Source organism: Abrus precatorius, unplaced genomic scaffold, assembly GCF_003935025.1.
Source record: "Abrus precatorius isolate BTA unplaced genomic scaffold, Abrus_2018 Scaffold9, whole genome shotgun sequence".
In the NCBI taxonomy this organism is placed as follows: domain Eukaryota; kingdom Viridiplantae; phylum Streptophyta; class Magnoliopsida; order Fabales; family Fabaceae; genus Abrus; species Abrus precatorius.
Genome location: NW_020874439.1, coordinates 25845286 through 25865308, shown reverse-complemented (window position 1 = coordinate 25865308; position 20023 = coordinate 25845286). Strand labels below are relative to the sequence as shown.

Below are 20023 nucleotides of genomic sequence, written 5' to 3'. Positions count from 1 at the left end.
GCTGAAAATGATACAGAAGATGTGTTAATACAAGGGCTATTTATCATAGCGAAATGAAATAAAACATGACAAAATCTTCGTGTGTACAAAATCAAATGTGACAACTATGCCAATACTATTGTCCCTTCCTTTTATTCTCCCAATATTCATCTTCCCAAGTTTCTACCTGTCTTGTTGAATTAACTTTATTATCTAGAAAGCGTTGTAGGGTTATAGGATCATATGGAGGTGGAATAGTGCATGGATTTGAATCACTAGGAAACATCACCATTGACTCCTCCATGAACCTCCTTTGTGTACCATTTAAAGCACATGCCATTGTTTCTGGACATAACTCCACAGCTCCTGAAGGTATAGTTGGTTTGAACCTTAGGAGCTTTGCATATTCATTTAGAAGATGAAACATGTAATCATACACATAATCCATGTCCAAGTCCTCTTGAATAAATTTGCTAGCAGCCTCCCCAATTGCTTGTGCCTGGCAATTTGAGGGATGAAACATGTAAGACACTCTTTTTTTTATGATACTTAGAACATTTTTATTGATGCTATGGTTGTTTCTTCTTACTCTCTCTCCCATCAAGATCATGTAAAATGAAATAGAGTATCAAATGACAGTCACCTTTTCAAGCATATATTACACAAAAATCATACATTTTTGGATAGCAATGTAAAACATCATAGATAACGATGAAATTTAGATCTTTTTGCGTTAGTAAGTAACATGATATATTTAAGTTAAGAGAGGGAAAATGCATTTTTATTAAATATGACCCACCTTAATTGGTTATAGGTCCTACTAGTTAAGGTTGATAAAAATTATGTCTTTCTACACAAATAATTAAATAATTATTTATACTTCTGAATTTTTAATATATTAAATACATTGTTTAATAAAAAATAATACTTCTAATCACTTAAAATCTGTCTTAAAGACTTGATGCTAACAAACTTTTATTAGATTAAAAACAAAAGAAACATTCGATATTATCTTTTAAATAACTGGAACTATTTTATGCAATTTATTAATTGTTTCTTAATTAATTTATTTAGGACACATGAGCAAAGCTGAAAAAATATTTTAAAAAATACAATAAGAAAGAGATTTACCTTATCAGTGTGGTTATTGCCCCATTCCACAGCAAACTTAAGAGAGGTGCACTTGCTATTGTCTCTAATGGGCCAATAGTGCTGTAATGGCACCATGCCTCGGACGAAAAAATCATAGAAATTAGGCTTAACATACAGAGTCATAGCATCGCATGCCAAAATGTACTTCTCACTAACAGACCAAGCCCATCCTTCTATGTATATCTTATACCTGTACCAGCCCAAATACACATATCATTTTGTGGGAAAACCGTTAACACTATTCTCATAACAATTATTTATGACACTTTCTTTAACATCACATCATTCATTTTATCTCTCTATCTCGCTGCTAAAAGTAAGTTTAGTTATGTGAAAATAGCATTATTACCAAAAAACCAAAATGTAGACCAGAACCTAGAATTTTCAATATGGCTAAAGAGGTTTAATGTTACCTACCTATGGGTGCATTGGTCCCCTAAGTTGGATTTCTTGTATCCTTCATCGGATTCTTTTATCCAGTCCTGTGTCCAAAAAAATATGTAGACAATATATAAATCTTTCTTTGAAGTGAATTAGTGGGCAAAGAATATAAAAAAAAAAAAAAAAAAACCTGTATGTATAGGCGAGTGTTGGAGTCATATTTTGGTGTGACATTGCATTTCATAAGGTTTTTTCTAGTTGCAGCAACATAAGGGTTCCCCTTCCAATAGGCGTATGGTACTCTGTCCTTCCACTTGGTTTTCTTGTTCCCTTTCTTAATATCTTCCACAATTTTTTTCCATGGCTTTATATTTGTCTCTTCCCTATTGTAAATAAAGAATATCCAGATTAAGATTGTTGTATTATTGGGCAAACTAATCTTGCATATATATAGAGAGAGAGATGCAAAATCATAACATGATGTAGAATGTCAACTCTTCAATGATACCATATATACATGCATGAGAAGAAAGTTAAATATAATTTTTAGAATACATTTTTTCTATTATTGGTTCATTATCTTAAATTCAAAAAGTGAGATATTTATGAAATGATTTTTGAAAAAGAAATGAATCATAAAAATTGTCTAACAAGATATATTTTAAAAAGTTATTATTATATAGAAAAAAAGGGTGAAGAAGAGTTTTCATACTTTTCTTTTCTAGTAAAAAGGAGGAAGAGTAGTTATTTAAGCACTTACCATCCCCAAAAGGACCAATCAGGGAACACAATATCCAAACTCCACTGATTTGAACAATATCTAAACAAAGGTGGTGGTGCAGCATTTGGGCCTTTAAACCTTTCCATTGGAAGAACAGGCCTATCATCGCAATCAAACAAAAGCTCCAAATCAGGCAATTTGCCAGGGTACAATCTCATGAGTTGCAATATACCCCACAAAGTAAACACATCTCTTGTTTGAATTGATTGCCTATACTTCTCCACATACACCTTCCCCTCTAAAGTCACAATCCTAAAGTGTGCTGTTCTTCTTGCACCTTCCAACATTTCTCTTGTGATCCCTTTCTCTCTCCATGCCCTTAGATCTTCATGGATCCATTTGAAGTACGAGGGACATGTACGGCTATGATTACTAGTGGGCTTATGTGATGTGGGGTAGTAGTCTTTTGGGCATGTTTGTGTCACATTTTCCCCTTTGATGCACCTAAGAGGAATTTCTTGTTCTTGGGGTTTGGCTATGTGGATCATTGAGAGGTTTTGGTTTGGAATGGAAAAACCTGCAAATGTAGACTTCATAAACAATTCAAATATATATCAGGCTTTTATCAAATTAATTGGAGCAAACTTTGGTCCTAGATTAATTGTACTGTATGCCACTAGCGTGTATATATGCTAGGAATGCTAATTGTTCCAACTTTGTAAAAAAAACGCGTGATACATGATCAAGATTCAAGAGAGATTTTGTTGTGTTTTAATGCTTGCTAGATCAGAAAAATAAGAAATAAAATTAAACATCTAGGTATGTGATGCCAATCAAGAAAATAAAAGGGTGGTTTCTTGTACCAAAAAAAATTTAGTTTCTTGTTTTGAGCTTCCTTGGTCAAGTTATCTACTTTTGTTCCATTACAATTTGATATTGCCACAGAAAGAAAAAAGGAATAAAAATTTTCTTCACCTTCTTGCCACTTTTTCCTCTTCCTTTTTAAAATGATCTCATTCACAAATGTTCATGGGACCTAAAAACACTTTCAATATAAACAAAAATGAGGTTTGTCGTTTTCCAAAATTGTATGCTATCATATATAAATGGACTCTATTTTCGGGTGTTTTAACACGATTATTAATAATGTTACAGTTGTGTCAATTCAAAAGCCGAAGAGTGCAAACAAAGGAACAGAGTCTCTTCCTCTGTCTCCCAGTTTATTTTTCTACCATGGTCATGCATATATACAAGAAAAAAAATGAAATTTCTGTGCATTTTTTTTAACTATTAGAAGTTTGGCACAATAGCTTATATAAAATGACTCTGTATGTCCATCAAGAATGAACCCTCTAACGTGAAATTTTTTCATTTATCTCTTTCTTAATATACAATAAATTGGCAAAACATATTGTCATACAAGAAAAATATATATTTATATATTCCTTAATCCACATCAAATAAGTTATATCTTATTAAAATTTGTGAAATTTTATTTACAGATAAATGGATACAAATTTTCACATAACAAAATTATATAAAATTTTCACAAGAAAGTATAAATTTCAGCATTTGAATTTGCTGCACTAAAACAATACTGCAATAAATTACATGATACAATATAAACTATTGGATTAATATAAACTCTTTCATTCAACTTATTGTCTTGCAGGAAATGTGGAATCTAAATTTCCTTATCAATTTATGTAGGGTGTTTTGAACTCAAAAAGCAAAGAATGCAACAAGACAACCTCTTCCTCTGTCTCTCCCTTCATTTCTTTTCTACCATCGTATTTGCAAACGATCAATGTTATAATTAACTAGGAAAACAAACACCTATTTGCATGATACTTGAAACTTATAGACATGAAACCAATAAGTTCTCACATGTTTGAATTTGGATGATGACTCACCGTATTCCATACTGCAAAAGCACAGAAAGTGACTACGAAGCAAAACAACCCAAACAATGTGGTGGCAATTGCTGTGGTTTTGGTCTTCTTCGACAAGAAACACGTTTTCTGAAGATTAGAACGACCCCAGAAGAGTTTCAGATATGCCTCGTTGTCCTTGTTCATGCTTTTGAGTTGAATTCCAAGTCCCTCTATGATGCTGCTATGTACTCCTTAATAAGTACAAGATTTTCTTATACAAAAAAGAAACTCCCAAATGATTATTTTACAATCTATGAGTTTACTGCTAAAAAGAAATAACATGAGGAAACGTATACTAAAGTCCACTTGTTTGTAAAGGCTATTCCATGTTTATGCCCGTAACTTGCTCCTTAATTCAATCAACGTTTCAAACGGGAATGCATGCAATACCCTCAGAGTCTTATTCAATGCTCAAAATGTGTCAATATGGAATTCTCCAATCTCACATGGTCTTGTATACTATCAAAATATAATTTGCCTTTGGAAAAATAAAATGATATAAGGACTTTATAAACAAATATATTTTTATTTAAACTGACCTGATGAATCGATAGAATATATAAAAGTTGAAATAAAAATATGATATACTCAACTTATTTTAAATAATATTAAAACAACAAATTAGATATATTATTTATTATATTTTATCTCTTTTTTACAAAAATAAATTTATAACAATAGGATAAAACAAATCTATAGGATACATATCATTGAATAAATATTAAAAATATGGATTAAAAACAAGGTATTATATGATCTTATCTCCTAAACAAGATCTAAAGTTTATGCAAAGAAAAATAAAGATTGATAAAATTGATGTGGAAATTGTTTTGTAAGCTACAATTCCAGCAGTGGGGTTGATAGAAAGATTGACAAAACATGTAGGCTGGGGTGAAAAGTAAGCAAAGACTGCTAATTTCGTCTCTATCCTGTGACTGATTGATACCAAACTACATAGCAATTTTCAAGTAAGTCAATTACTTCAACTATGGACCAAATTTAGTTAAATATATTACATATATCATTGTAAGGTTAAGATCCACCAATTGTGCCTAGCTTCTCCATCGATTAGCCAACCACGAGCTGACTTGTTTTTGTGCGTTGCACTGTATAAACATTTATGTGTCAATGCCAAATTTTTGCAATTAAGGACCTTCAATATGAAATTAATAAATAAATAAAACAAATGAAGTAAACAGCATATTTTTGCTTTTAAAATATCACGTCATGTTGAAATATAATCAAGGTAGTTCTTATAAAACTTATGATAAATTATCAGTTAATTAAGTATTGAATCTCCACAAAAGTTGTGTTATTTGAACATAGTCTTTATAAAAAAAAATATTAAGGTATAATTTTTACTGTTTTCTCGTATTTTATTTTTATTCTCTTTAATTGACATAATCTAACAAAAAGTTAACATTTTACAGAATCTCAATAAACCTTGCCAGTTAAAGGAATCAAAAACAAAGTACTGAAAAAAATAAGGACTATATTTTATTACTAGAATCGGTAGGCAATCATATTGTTAGGCTAAAAAGCATTATATAAGTAAGAAAGTTTGGTGTATACCGATTTGCTTACATTATTTTTACAGTCAACTGATTTGACTAAAATTACAATTATTTGTTAACAAAATATATAAATTGATTAATGAACTGACATAATATTTTTAGCTCATAATTTAGATATTAAATTATCGATCGATTAACATATTGTAAAAAATATTATATTGTTATTTAGACACAAACGTGCACTAAACGGTCACAAACTACAAATTGACTTTGATTTTTGAACATCAAAGCCGATGCATATTCCATATGCCATTTTGCCCGTTGCATGTTCATCAACCATATAGATTAACAGCATGCTTCAAACTTTAAAACGTTTTTGGGAAAAAAATTCAGTGGTATAAACTTGAGCTTTAGATTTGTAACCTTCAAGCCAATTTTTTTTGAAAATTTGTGTTGAAACTTTTCTTTCAAACACGATAAGTATATCGAATCTGTTGCAAGTAATAACCGGTAGAATATCAGAATATCATACTCATAGAGTAATTCAAAATGTATTATTTGTTAAGATAAAAATTAATTGAACTTATATATAATAGAATTGATTGACGATTACTATGAAATTTTGAGTAACAATTATAATGTAAAATATAATAAAATTTAAGTTAAAGAAACTGAGATTAAATTTCATTTATCTCTCTCTATACTCTAGTAATTTAGCAATAAATATAACAATTATCTCCAATGAATTTGATGTAAATTACAAAAATCATATATTTCAATTCTTTAAAATATATTTCTAAGATAATTTTTTAAATATTGATTACTCAACCAGTTAATAAACTATCTAACATTAAAATTAGGATTTAAAAGCAATTAATAACTTGAAATATATTCCTAGAGTGACCAGTTATTGAGTAATCTTAATCAGATATAGATCTAAGTAATACTTTTCCAAATATAATTCAGATATGAGCTCAAGAAACCATCAAATAGACAGATTCAAGCATTAACACGGATTGAAATTACCAAATCAATAGAAATAAAAAAAATAGTTATATTTATATAAATTACTGATAATACATCAAGTTTAAATATTTACATTCAATCTCATATAAATTCTAGCTACTCATTGCAATTATATTAACAAGAAATGAGATACAAACGATGTAGAATATCAAAACTTGAGTATTCTTACTCTCTCTCTCAGAAAATATCAAATGGAACAGTCATCTCTCAAAAACATAAAAGCCACCTTTAATACTAGTCTGCACGAACTTCTCTCACTACAGCGACACCTCCTCGTTGTAGCGAGATATAGAGATAAAAATTAGGTCATTTTATTTGTCTCTCGTTGCAACGATATTTCTCGCTACAACGAAACATTTTCGCTGTAGCGAGAAAAGCACAAAATCGCCTTCATCAAGCTTAGCATTATCGCTGCAGTAAGGGTAGCTCGCTACAGCGAGAAACCTCCAGAAACTAACTTTTTCTGCAACTTCTTACTTTATATGCTTTTTTCTTACTTTTTCAATTTTTTTCAACTTTGAATTATGTTTCTCTTTTGATTCCAACTACAAAATAGATCAAAAAAGAATCAAAACACTTACAATTGCATTCTTTTCCTAAAATATAAAAGTTTCAAGTTTAGGAGAAATTTAACAAAATAATCCAAACTTTTAACATTAAAAAGTGCTTAAGTCATCATCTCAAATCATTTATTTTATATCATTATTAGTCTATCTTTGGAAAGTCATACTTTCTTTTTGAGTTATTGTATCATCTTTGCCTTTAGGACTTAAAAAACTCTTATTGAGTAAGTCTCTCTCAATGTTCACTAGTCATATGATCACTTCAAATTTTCACTCTTTGCTTAATTTTAGGTAAAAAAAAGTGTCACCAAAGAGTGATTTTCCTCAAAATTCAAGCTAGTTCTATTTGGTACTTGAATTTAGTGAATAAGTATCCTAAATTGATTATTGAAAAAATATTGACACAAACTTATAAATCTAGATTTAATCAATTAAAATTAGTAATTTTTTATGAAAAAATATTATTATTTAAAAAATATAAAAATAACTAAATACTTACATTTTTATTCTATAAATAAAACATATTGTTTCAAGGTGCTTAAAATCAACCATAACAAGTGATATTACTAAAACCATATAAAACAATAATGACAATTAAGAAGGATAAAATATTTTAACATGACAAAGGGATTTAAGCTCATGTTAATGCCACGAAAGATATATCAAAACAAAGGGAACTTTTAGATATTAGATACATTAATAAAGGCCTTGGTTCAGGAGAGAATCGGATAAAAAATGTGAATTGCTTATAATAATGAATGTACAAGAGATAATGTTAACAATGTTTGCGTACGAAATCAGAGTTGATCAACTATGCCAATACTATTGTCCCTTCTTTTTATCCTCCCAATATTCATCTTCCCAAATTTCTACTTGCCTTGTTAAATTAGCTTGATTCTCTAGAAATCGTTGTAGGGTTATAGGATCATATGGAGGAGGAATAGTGCATGGATTTGAATCACTAGGAAACTTCACCATTGAGTCCTCCATGAACCTCCTTTGGGTACCTTGTAAAGCGCATGCCATTATTTCTGGACAGAACTCCACAGCTCCTGAAGGAATTGTTGGTTTGAACCTTTGGAGCTTCGCATATTCATTCAGTAGATGAAACATGTAATCGTACACATAATCCATGTCCAAGTCCTCTTGAATGAATTTGCTAGCAGCCTCCCCTATTTCTTGTGCCTGGCAATTTGAAGGATGATGAAACATTTAAGACACAATTTTTTATTTTTAACAATTTTATTGGTGCTTTGGTTGTTCCCTCCTCCAGATCATGTACAATGAAATAGTATATGAAATGACAATCATCCTTTTCATCATGTAATGCACAAAAATAATACTTTTTGGATACCAATGTAAAATACCTTAGATAAATATTTAGATCTTCTAATTGCCCTCCTTGATTAGTTAGAAGTCCCACTAATTAAAGTTGATAGAAACTATGTCTTTCTTTTTTGAGATAATTATATCATATTACTCGATAATATGAGATGACTTAAATGAAAAAAAAAATGGGCCATTATGACATCAAGCTACAATAAAAAAATTATTTATAAATAATTAACTATACTTTTGAATTAATATAATGAAAACATATTTTAATAAATTTATTTTTAATCAATTAAAATCATTCTTAAAGACTAGATGTTAGAAAAATTATATTAGATTAAAAACAAAAAATATATATATGAGATGTTTATTTTTAAAATAATTGGAATTATTTTATGCAATTTTTTTTTCTTAATTAGTTTATTTAGGAGACTCTTGAGCAAAACTGAAAAAACATTTTGGTCTACTAAGCTGAAAAAATATTTAAAGAATACAATGAGAGTGAGGTTTACCTTATCAGTGTGGTTGTTGCCCCATTCCACAGCAAACTTAAGAGAGGTGCACTTGCTATCTTCTCTAATGGGCCAATAGTGCTGTAATGGCACCATGCCTCGGGAAAAAAAATCATTGAAATTAGGCTTAACATATAGATTCATAGCATCGCATGCCAAAATGTATTTCTGACTTACAGACCAAGCCCATCCTTCTATGTATATCTTATACCTGTACCAAGTCCAAATATACATGTCATTTTGTGTGGGGAAAGAAATTAATATTATTCTCATAAAAGTTTTCATAACACTTTTTCAACACCGCGTCATTCAGTTTATCCTGTATTACTATCTCTATCTCGCTCCTTAAAGTAAGTTTAGTCATGAGAATCATATGTGAAAATAGCATTACCAATTTACCCAAAAAAACATATGTAGAATGGTGGAACCTAGAATTTTCAATATGGCTAAAGAGGTTCATATGTTACTTTCCTATGAGTGCATTGGTCCCCTAAATTGGATTCCTTGTACCCTTCATGGGATTCTTTTCTCCAATCCTGTGACAGTATATGTACACACAATATATAAATCTGTCTTCGAAGTTGAATACAGGGCAAAAAATTGATAAATTGAAAAAACCTGTCTGTATAGGTGAGTTTTCCAGTCATATTCTGGTGTGACATTGCATTTCATAAGGTCTTTCCTAGTTGGAGCAACATCAGGGTTCCCCTTCCAATAAGCATAGGGTACTCTATCCTTCCACTTGGTCTTCTTGTTCCCCTTTCTAATATCTTTCAGAACTTCTCTCCATGGCTTTATATTTGTCTCTGCCCTGTTTTAAAGAATATCGAGATTAACATTGTTTTACAACTAGATTGAAATATATATTGGCCAAATTAATGTCAGCCATGCGTACAATTCGAACTATATATGTATACACGCAAAAAAATTCATAATATGATGTAGGATGTCAACTAATGGCACCATATATATGCAAGAGAAGAAAGTTAAATATAATTTCTAAATTAAATACACTTTTTATCATTAGTTCATTGTCTAAAAAGTTAATACATTATTTCAAAAGTGATATGTTGATGGAATGATTAAATTGATTATTTGATAGATAAATTAATTATAAAAACTGTCTAACAAAATATATTTGGGAGTATACTATTATAGAAAATTTTAAAGAAGAGTTTTCTTACTTTTATTTTCTGGTAAAAAGAAGGAAGGGTGCTTATTTTAGTTAACACTTACCATCCCCAAAAGGACCAATCAGGGAACACAATATCCCAACTCCACTTATCTGAACTATATCCAAACGAAGGTGGTGGGGTAGCATTTGGGCCTTTAAAGCTTCTCATTGGAATAACAGGCCTATCACTACAATAAAATAAAAGCTCCAAATCAGGCAATTTGCCAGGGTACAATCTCATGAGTTGCAATATGCCCCACAAAGTAAACACGTCTCTTGTTTGAAATGATTTCTTATACTTCTCCACATACATCTTCCCCTCTAAAATCACAACCCTAAAGTATGCTGTTTTTCTTGCCCCTTCCAACATCTCCCTTGTGATCCCTTTCTCTCTCCATGCCCTTAGATCTTCATAGATCCATTTGAAGTATGAGGGACATGTACGACTATGATTACTAGTGGGCTTATGTGATGTGGGGTAGTAGTCTTTTGGGCACGTTTGTATCACATTTTCCCCTTCGATGCACCTAAGAGGAAATTCTTGTTCTTGGGGTTTGGCTATGTGGATCATAGAGAGGTTTTGGTTTGTTGTGGAAAAACCTGCAAATGTGGACTTCATAAACAATTTAAATATATATCAGGCTTTTATCAAATTAATTGGATCAAGGTATAAATGATCAAGTATCAATGTAGATTTTAATGTGATTTTAATGCTAGCCAGATTAAAAATTAGTTAATAAACATCTGGATATGTGATGGCATTCTAAAAAATAAAAGAGTGGTTACTTGTACCAAAAAAATATGATAGTTTCTTGTTTTGAGCTTCCTTGGTCAAGTTCTCGGCATTTTGTTCCATTTTAATTCAATATTGTCGTAGAAAGAAAAAAGCGAATAAAAAGTTTTTTCACCTTCTTGCCACGTTTTCATTTTTCTTTCTTTAAAATGATCGTGCATATGTTGGTGTACATAGGACCAACAAAAAGAAACAATTTCGACAGAAACAAGAATGATGTTTCCTTTTCTAAAATTATATGCTAACATACATAAATGGACTCCCTCAAAAGTCATTAAATCAAGCAATGATGACATATAAAAAGAGTTAATATATTAAAAGATGTTAACCAAATGAAAGTATTTATTTGCATCGAATACTTTTTCATGGTGAAGAGATAGGAGTGATAACTTATAATTATTAAGAGTCATAATATTTTATCATCTCTCGAAGTGTGAAAGTTAGCCACGGGAATGCAAGTTGGATGCAAATTGTACACAGTCCTTTATGATTAAGTTTTGAATATTTTTATTATTACCGTTTTGTAATATTAGCCTGTAAAAATTAAGAATTGAGAAAGAAATACAAACATTTTTTTTTCTAGCTACAAAATCTTAAAAGACAAAAAAGTTATAGAGATTGTTCATTAATATTTGTCAACAATCGAAATACTGACACAGTGGTAGCTTTTGATAGTTTTAGCAAAAATCATTGAATGTATTCTTTGAAGCATAAATAAAAAGCTTTTGATGTCTATAAATTATTTAAGGCATTTTTGGAGAAACAAAGTAGTTGTAGAATTAAAGCTTTCAAGACATATAAAACTAAAAAATATCTTACATGTGTATATCTCTTCGAACAATATGAAATTCAATACTAAATAACAATTAAATACACTCTCCAATAAAATTAAAGTAAAAGAAAAAATAAAATAAACATATATATGGTGAGTTGCATGTTGAAACAAAATAAATACCTAAAAAATTTTAGATGGAAGTAGCTATTGCTGCGGTGTATATTTTGAACAAGTTCTAACTAAAAGTGCTCATAACAAAATACTTAAAGAAAGTGAAAGAACTCTTCAATTAGACATCTTAGAGTTTTTTGGTGTAGAGTATATGTTTATGTACCATATCAACTCAAGAAGAAATTAGATGATAAAGAAAAAAATATATTGTTATTTTTATTTTTAATTACAAAATTGTCATTTTATTTTCTCTCTATACTTGTTTTCAATTATTTATATAAAAAAAATAGACAAATGATGTTTCTTGTACTAATATTTAAAATAAAAGTAATGTGACAATTCTATAATAAAAATAAAAGTAAAGAACATTTTATGAAACCAATGTGTTTTTACAGGTTTGAATTTGCAGGATGACTCACCATATTCCATGATGCAAAAGCGCAGAAAGTGACTACGAAGCAAAACAGCACAAAAACTGTGGTGGCAATTGCAGTGGTTTTGGTCTTCTTCGACAAGAAACACGTTTTCTGATTATTAGAACGAGCCCAGAAGAGTTTCAGATAGGCCTCGTTGTCTTTGTTCATTCTTTTGAGTTGAATTCCAAGTCCCTCTATGATGCTGCTATGCATGGCTCTTTAATATGTACAAGATTTTCTTAAACAAAAAAGAAACTCCCAAATAATTATTTTACAATCTGAGTTTACTACTCAAAAGAAATAACATGAGGAAACGTATGCTAAAGTTCACTTGTTTGTAAAGGCTATTCCACGTTTATGCCCGTAACTTGCTCCTCAATTCAATCAACGTTTCAAACGGGAATGCATGCAATGCTCTCAGCGTCTTGTCGATTGCTCAAAATGAGTCAACATGGAATCCTCCAATCTCACTTGCCACCATGGTAGATATATTATGTTATTATATTTTATCTATTTTTTACAAAAATAAAATTTATAACAATAGGATAAAACAAATCTACAGGATACGTATCATTAAATAAATATTAAAAATATGAATTTATATGATCTTATCTACTAAACAAGAGCTAAAATTTATTCAAGGAAAAATAAAGGTTCATAATATTGATTTGGAAATTGTTTTGTAAGCTACAATTCCAGCAGTGGGGTTGCAAGAAAGATTGGCAAAACAAATAGGCTGGGGTGAAAAGTAAGCAATGACTTCTAATTTCGTCTCTATCATGTGACTGATTGATACCAAACTACGTAGCAATTTTCAAGTAATCACTGCTAAGTAGTCAATTACTTCAAGTATGGACCAAATTTAGTAAAATATATTATATACATCATTTTTAGGTTAAGATCCACCAACTGTGCCTAGTTTCTCTATTGATTAGCCAACCACGTGCTGACTTGTTTTTGAGCGTTGCACTATATAAACATTTATGTGTCAATGCCAAATTTTAGCAATTAATAAGTAAATAAAACAAATGAAGTAAACAGCGCATGTCTGCTTTTAAAATCTCACATCTTATAAAACTTTTGACTATGTTATTTTATTTTTTTTTAGTTAGCTTTTGGGTCCGAATCAAGTCCAAATCATTTGAAATGTGAATATCATATTAAAGTTTGTTCAGCTTTTATGTTACCATTTGTTACTTTTATAAGGGCTTGTCTTGTGGTTGAAGCTCTTCGAAGAGACCTTCTACCCCTATTTTTTGTTTCCCTTGCCCTTGTTTTAGATCTCACTCTATCTCTCATTGGTCAATTTTCATTGGAATTTAAATCTGACAGGGTCTACATGTGATAAGATTTTTAGTTTTTACCACCATAACAGGGAAATGATATCAATGAATGATGTATTGATTTGAAGTTAGTTAAATTTATAAGATATGTTTTTCGCTTTGTACATTTAATCACTTCAAGAGACTTGTACGTCATATTGGTGCTATTATATATGTAAAAAAAAGTTTGGTGTCAACCTTTTTGCATACGTCATTTTTACAGTAATTAATTTGGCTAAAAGTACAATTATTTGTTAACAAAATATATAAGCTGATTAATGAACTGATATAATGTTTTTAGCTTTTATTGTGGATATTGACTTATCGATTAATTGATGTTTTAGAGAGATCAGGCTAAGTAATAGTTATATAGATTAATTAGTGTAAGAATATTAAATTGTTACACACAGCAATTGACCAAACTATCAAGAATTAAGCAAACTGCAAATTGACTTTTGAGTTTTGAACATCAAAGCCGATGCACATTACATGTCCCATTTTGCCCGTTGCATGTTCATGAACCATATAGATTAACAGCTTGCTTCAATCTTCAAAGTGCACGCTTTCAGTGACATAAACTGGACCTTTTGATTTGTAAACTTTAACCCATCTTTTTTTCAAATTCTGTTTTTCATTCCAAATGGTATTGCTGATTATAGATATTTTATAATAACTGAAATTTATGTAAACCTTACTCTTAATTTAATACATCATATTCATGTTGTTGTAATTTTTAATAAATTTAACCAATAAAATTAAAAATGTTAGAGAAAGTATATTCCTAACACTCGAATATACAAATGGTTAGAAGTGTGAGCAATACACCAATTGATAATAAAACTAATAAAATGTGGGTAGATGAGTAATTGCGGCAAGCACACATGATTTTTCTAATGTGCTAAAAACACAAGAACTTACGTATAACAAATTATTTGTAAAAACTACAGGATATTACATAATTTAATGCATTAATAACATTAGATGCTATTGGTATCTCAATTTCAAACTAACTGTTAATGTTTTCAAAACTAAATCACATGATTAAATTAATAAAAACACTCTTCTACTGTACTACAGTGATTCAACCATAATTGACTCATGAACTAATGTGCATGTTTGTGAATATATATTACAAGGTACATAAAATTTTGTATACAAGCAACATAGTGGCAAATCCTTTTAAAATGTTAAGAGCACTTGCACGCAATTCAATTGGCACCACCAAAGATTGGCTTTAGACAGATAATTAAATGAATTATTCCGAAATGGTGAATGCCTCACAGTTGGAGGGTTTCAAGAACCAATTGCTAAAAGGTAGCTTTCCTTTAAAAATTTTGGAAGCCAAATGATATTCTTCAGCCCCATCCTGCAAAGGATTAACCATGTAAAACAAGTTAGGAGATGCAAGATCATAAACATTTTTCCACTCTATTTGCAGAAACACATAAATTACACAATAATATAGGCCTGATCCCAAATAACTGAGGTCTGCTATGCTACATTGATCACGCAATACCATTAAGCTATGTCAAAAGCTAAATTCTCATAAATATAAGACAACTTAAATCATACCATAAAGAGACAGAGAATGTGAAGAAAATTAAGATACCTTAAGTTTTCGATAAGTACTCCCGTCCGCCAAAGAACTAGTCAAGCACTCCTGCCTCAGTGACAAGAAAACCTTTAACAATCTCTTTCTGAAAAATAATAATCATAAGTAATAACTATCATTATTATAACTAGTGCTTAACAAACAAAATTTCTACCATGGTATGTGCCAGCTTACTTGCATAAAGATGATTCTGTTGATGGATAAAGTGCCCCTTTTGCGGAGGTGCCTTGCTTTCTTCCAGTAGTTCCTAGGATGACTTCATGCAAGCCACATTCATTCCAACATATAGAATATCTGTAGGGTTAAGCATTCAGCTACTAACATCAAACTGTAAGGTTATATTAACTTCACAATTTTTCCAACATTTGATGCAAGTACCCGCATGTTAAAGTGTTAGCAGCACTCTCAGATTGCTGAAAGTCCTTCGGTGGTACTGGAGCAGTATGAAATAGCGGCTATGAAATGAAAAAATACATAAATGTCAACATCCTACAACTCACTTTTATTTCTCACTAAGATACTGAATATCCCACAGACCTCGTTCACGAGAAATGGAGATGTAAGTTCACTCGACAACGGCAGAATACGTTCATACAAAGCTCTTTTCATGTTATCCTCCAAATGAAAATTACCAGGACTGTTAAGGGGCAGACCAACGGTAATTGAAGAAAGATATACAGGTTGAAGAAAATAGGAAAGCAAAGCTCCTGGAATAACAGAAACAATGTCACAACACTAGACTTATACACCAAAAAATGTCATATCCATATATAAGATCATCACAAAGCTCTAGTTCATGTTCGCGAATGTGACTATTTGTTTTGTTATAACCGCTGATATACCTCAATCCTCACATTTGTGTCTATGATCAAATTATAAACATTTAGGTTCTAGTAATACAAAATTGTATAAAATTTGTAAAATATAAATGAATAAGTAAATGTCAAATCAACAGGTGTCAGAATTACACAACCAAATACAGTTCATGCAAAAACTTCATGCGTACATACACCAGTATGTACCTGTGTGTCCATATGTGCTGTTACTGTATTAAAACCATAATTTTATAACAGAGAGAATTTGCAAATATCACATCACAACTGATTTCCATGCAGAAACTGCAAACAGTCAAATAGGCCCAATTTCAGAATATCTAACCTTGAACACCAAGAACATTCCAACGAGCTATCTTATCAGAGCAACTAACTGACAATGTTGTATCACCACGACCCGGCTTCCTCTGGACCATACCCTTTTGTTTTAAACCATTATCTGTAATTAAAGGCAAAAAGTATTTCTCCTCAGACCAAAAAAAATAACCACCAATTTTTCAATTATAAAATATAAATATCCATCAAATTTTATAAGAATTACAATCGAAGAGCAATCATTGAAGTATAGAAGGAAAGAGAGCTTAGCAAATATATTTGCTACTAAGAAAGTTCTTGAGTTATTCAGATGTTTTCTTAATCTCATCTATCTAAGGTTCCTCTTGGCCTTAACCATTTTATATATAAAATGTTAAATATTGTAAAACTTATCCATAAAATCATTTAGCTTACCAAAAGGTAAAGTCGAATCACTTTCTCCTAAAGGCAAAGTTTCCAAAGGATAGACATATGAGCTCAGTGAAGCATCTCCACCTATAGAAAATGCAACACAAAAGGCAATTACCCTTGGAACCCAACCCACTTACAGTGAAAAATAAAGGAAGACTTTGGATTATTAGAGAGAGAGAAAAGGGAGAAAGTGATAACTTAGATTACATGGTAACTGTGATATGTACATGTGCAATTTCCAACCCCTTCTCAGTGTATATTTTCCTTTATCATGATACCCTGCGTCCAACTCAAATGGCAAGTTTCCATCATCAACTTTAAAACGTTTGCCTCCATTACTAGGTCCATGCTCAGTACTAGTTTCAGTAAGATGTTGAATCTGTGTATAGAAGAACCTGGTGTGAATAGAAACAAATGAAATAGCATCTTCTCACACACCAAGCATACTGATTGAACATAAAGAGTAGTAGTACTACACTACAATTTTACAAAACTTCAGTAAAATAAAAAATGCACTTTAAAAGCCTACAACATCATGTCAATGAATATGAATATGACACATGGACAAGTCTACAACATCAATATTCAAAATTAGCACATTTTACAGATCCAAACTACTCAAACTAATAAGACCGTGAAGCTATTTATACAAATTTTTGCATGGTTATGAATCAAAATGCAAAAAGCTGACAAAAAATAAACATATAAATTAAAAAAAGAGGACAGGAAGTAAACCTCATCAAAGCTCTTCGAGCTATGACTTCAGCATGGGAATCATGAACAACATCACCGAAAGGGCGCAAGAGAGAACGTCCAATACACTTTGTTCCAGTTCCCATTGCAACAACCTTCAAATCTTAAACCCAGTAATAAAAATAAATAAAGTTTGCTTTTTATTTCCTTCTATTTTGATAAAAGACTGAAACTTGGATAGTGGGTAATGGAAAGGGGAAGAAGAAAACCATTGGAAGGAGAAGAGAGAAGAAAAGCAGCCAAAACGGTGACTTCACGGGCTTGAGGTTTTCCTTTCTTGGGAAGAGAAGTGTAGAAAGAAAGAACATTTTCAGATACCCTTTGGCCCCAACTTTTGGTTTCCTCAGAAGATGAAACCGAAGACTCCATCTCCATAGCCATGGTTGAGGTTCATCAACACTGATTCTGTAATCTGTCGCGTGCCTATTTGGAACATTTTTTTTTTCTGGGGGGGATACTAAGTATCACTGTTCTGAGATGAAAGCCCAATAATTTCGTTTGGACCTCTATTTCTTCTTTAATTGGATTTTTAATTTATTTAGGTTTTACTGTGCGTTCAACAAAAAAAAATGTGTGATTAGTTTATTTATTTTTAAAAAATTTATTTTTATATTTTAAAACTAAGTTTATTTTATTTTTATGTGTGATTTTTTCACTTAAAATCTTAAAATACTATCTTTTAATAAATATTTGAGAGTGTGAGGTTCGAGTTATATTTTTTTAAAATTATAAGTAAAAAGTTAAGTAAAAAATAATAAAATTGAAATAATTTTATAAAAATATGATGTTAAAATTTAAAGAGAAAAAAGTTTGATATTTTTTTATTTTCATAATATTTGATATGTTATTCAATGAGTTTTAAATATAAGATAATTTCATTGATAAAAACTTGATGGTTTTAGATTTTTAAAAAATGATAGGAGAACAAAATTTACTAAATTTTAAAAAATAAATAGTATTAATTGTGGTTTGACAAAAACTGTAACACAATATTACATCTTAACTTTTGTCAACTAACCACTTCTTGCTATTTTCTAATTTATTGCTTAACCAATCATGTTAAATTACTTAGTTTTCGTATTTAATTTGTAATAAAAAATAAAATCGTGTCATACAACAAGTCTTTTAAAAAAAAAAGATTAATTAGTTAATTTAAAAAAATAAAAAATGGTCATTTCATTTACACCTCAGGATAAAAAGGTTAATAAATATTTTATGAAAAAATAAAGACAATGAATTCCACTTCTTCCCTCTTTGGGCTAATTGCTGAATTAGTGTAGATAGAACATAGTTTTTAGGCTAAGCATTATACACCTTTTACTAAATTATTTCAATTCTTTAAACCCAAAATTAGATCGACCAAAAAAAAAAACTAAAAATTAAAATTCAAAACTAATAAAAAAAAATTACTTGTTCAAACAATAAAAAATCTCTTGATAATCATTTTTAATTTATTTTTTTCTGATTCAATACACCATTTACTTTTAATATAAATATAAATGCTTTACTTAAAAGTAAGGTCGCTACATAAAACCTTTTCTCACGTAAACATTTTTACTTAAAAAAAAGGTACACACAAAAGTACAAAACAACCAGCTAATATACCATTAAAAAAACACAGCTATAACGTTTAAAAGCAATTTAAGAATATTATCATTAATCATTAATGTAATGTAAGATTGAAACATCCAACGGTTATATATTGTAAAAGGTTGAATGATTCATGAAAAGTAATCATTACAAATTAATTAAATTCTTAACGAAAATATAAATATATTATATAAATGAATTTTATTGGTTATGTGTGAATGAAATATGTTGTTTAACAAAAATTACATGTAACTTTTTTTAATATTTCGTGAATTACAATATTTGTAGACACATTCTAAAAATATAATAACTATTGTAGGAGGTGGATTTTTTATCGGCCGAAAAAGAATGTGTTTCAATTTTAACTTGTGCATTAAACTTAATTAGATTAGAGTAAAAACACCTAAATTTAATTTGAGCTTAAAATTTAAAACAAAAATCTTATATTTTATTATTTAAATTTAAGCTGACATAATTAAACTAACTTTCATTTTAATAACTCTAACTTCTCGTTACATTTTGCTTGAAAAATACCTTAATATATTGATATCAAGTATTACTACACATTAAAAGTTGGATTAATGCCAACAACACTCTATTTAATACACTTTCTATTTTTTTATTAAAAATTATAAAAATTACTTGTTTCATTTTTTTATTTTTAAATTAATTTTTTTATTTTTAATAAATTTTAGTTAATGATAAAGAGTGTTAGAAAATGTGTTTTAACTTTTAAGAATGCAA

The 20023-nt window shown here is 29.9% G+C and overlaps 3 protein-coding genes across 4 annotated transcripts; all 3 read right to left on the bottom strand.

Moving 5' to 3' along the window:
- Positions 1 to 115: 115 nt before the first annotated feature.
- On the bottom strand, positions 116 to 4311 carry LOC113850476 (O-glucosyltransferase rumi homolog). Its single transcript, XM_027481037.1, has 6 exons — positions 4147 to 4311; positions 2273 to 2823; positions 1703 to 1895; positions 1549 to 1613; positions 1111 to 1321; positions 116 to 478 (listed from the first exon to the last, which is right to left on the bottom strand). Exons 1-6 carry the CDS (start codon positions 4309 to 4311, stop codon positions 116 to 118), a joined length of 1548 nt encoding a protein of 515 aa, XP_027336838.1.
- A 3781-nt stretch (positions 4312 to 8092) lies between these two features.
- Positions 8093 to 12611, bottom strand: LOC113850428 (protein O-glucosyltransferase 1-like). Its single transcript, XM_027480975.1, has 6 exons — positions 12447 to 12611; positions 10351 to 10901; positions 9733 to 9925; positions 9582 to 9650; positions 9115 to 9318; positions 8093 to 8455 (listed from the first exon to the last, which is right to left on the bottom strand). Exons 1-6 carry the CDS (start codon positions 12609 to 12611, stop codon positions 8093 to 8095), a joined length of 1545 nt encoding a protein of 514 aa, XP_027336776.1.
- Positions 12612 to 14731: 2120 nt separating this feature from the next.
- LOC113850248 (tRNA-specific adenosine deaminase TAD1) lies at positions 14732 to 18090 on the bottom strand. 2 transcript variants are annotated; one of them, XM_027480703.1, is made up of 10 exons: positions 17899 to 18090; positions 17672 to 17792; positions 17144 to 17331; positions 16940 to 17020; positions 16536 to 16649; positions 15915 to 16084; positions 15756 to 15832; positions 15552 to 15671; positions 15375 to 15462; positions 14732 to 15131 (listed from the first exon to the last, which is right to left on the bottom strand). In XM_027480703.1, exons 1-10 carry the CDS (start codon positions 18068 to 18070, stop codon positions 15021 to 15023), a joined length of 1242 nt encoding a protein of 413 aa, XP_027336504.1. In that variant the 5' UTR covers positions 18071 to 18090; the 3' UTR covers positions 14732 to 15020. The 2 variants fall into 2 exon arrangements, with proteins under 2 accessions (XP_027336504.1, XP_027336505.1); XM_027480704.1 differs by lacking the exon at positions 14732 to 15131 and having other exon boundaries at positions 15397 to 15462; positions 15532 to 15671; positions 17899 to 18074.
- Between the last annotated feature and the right edge of the window lie 1933 nt (positions 18091 to 20023).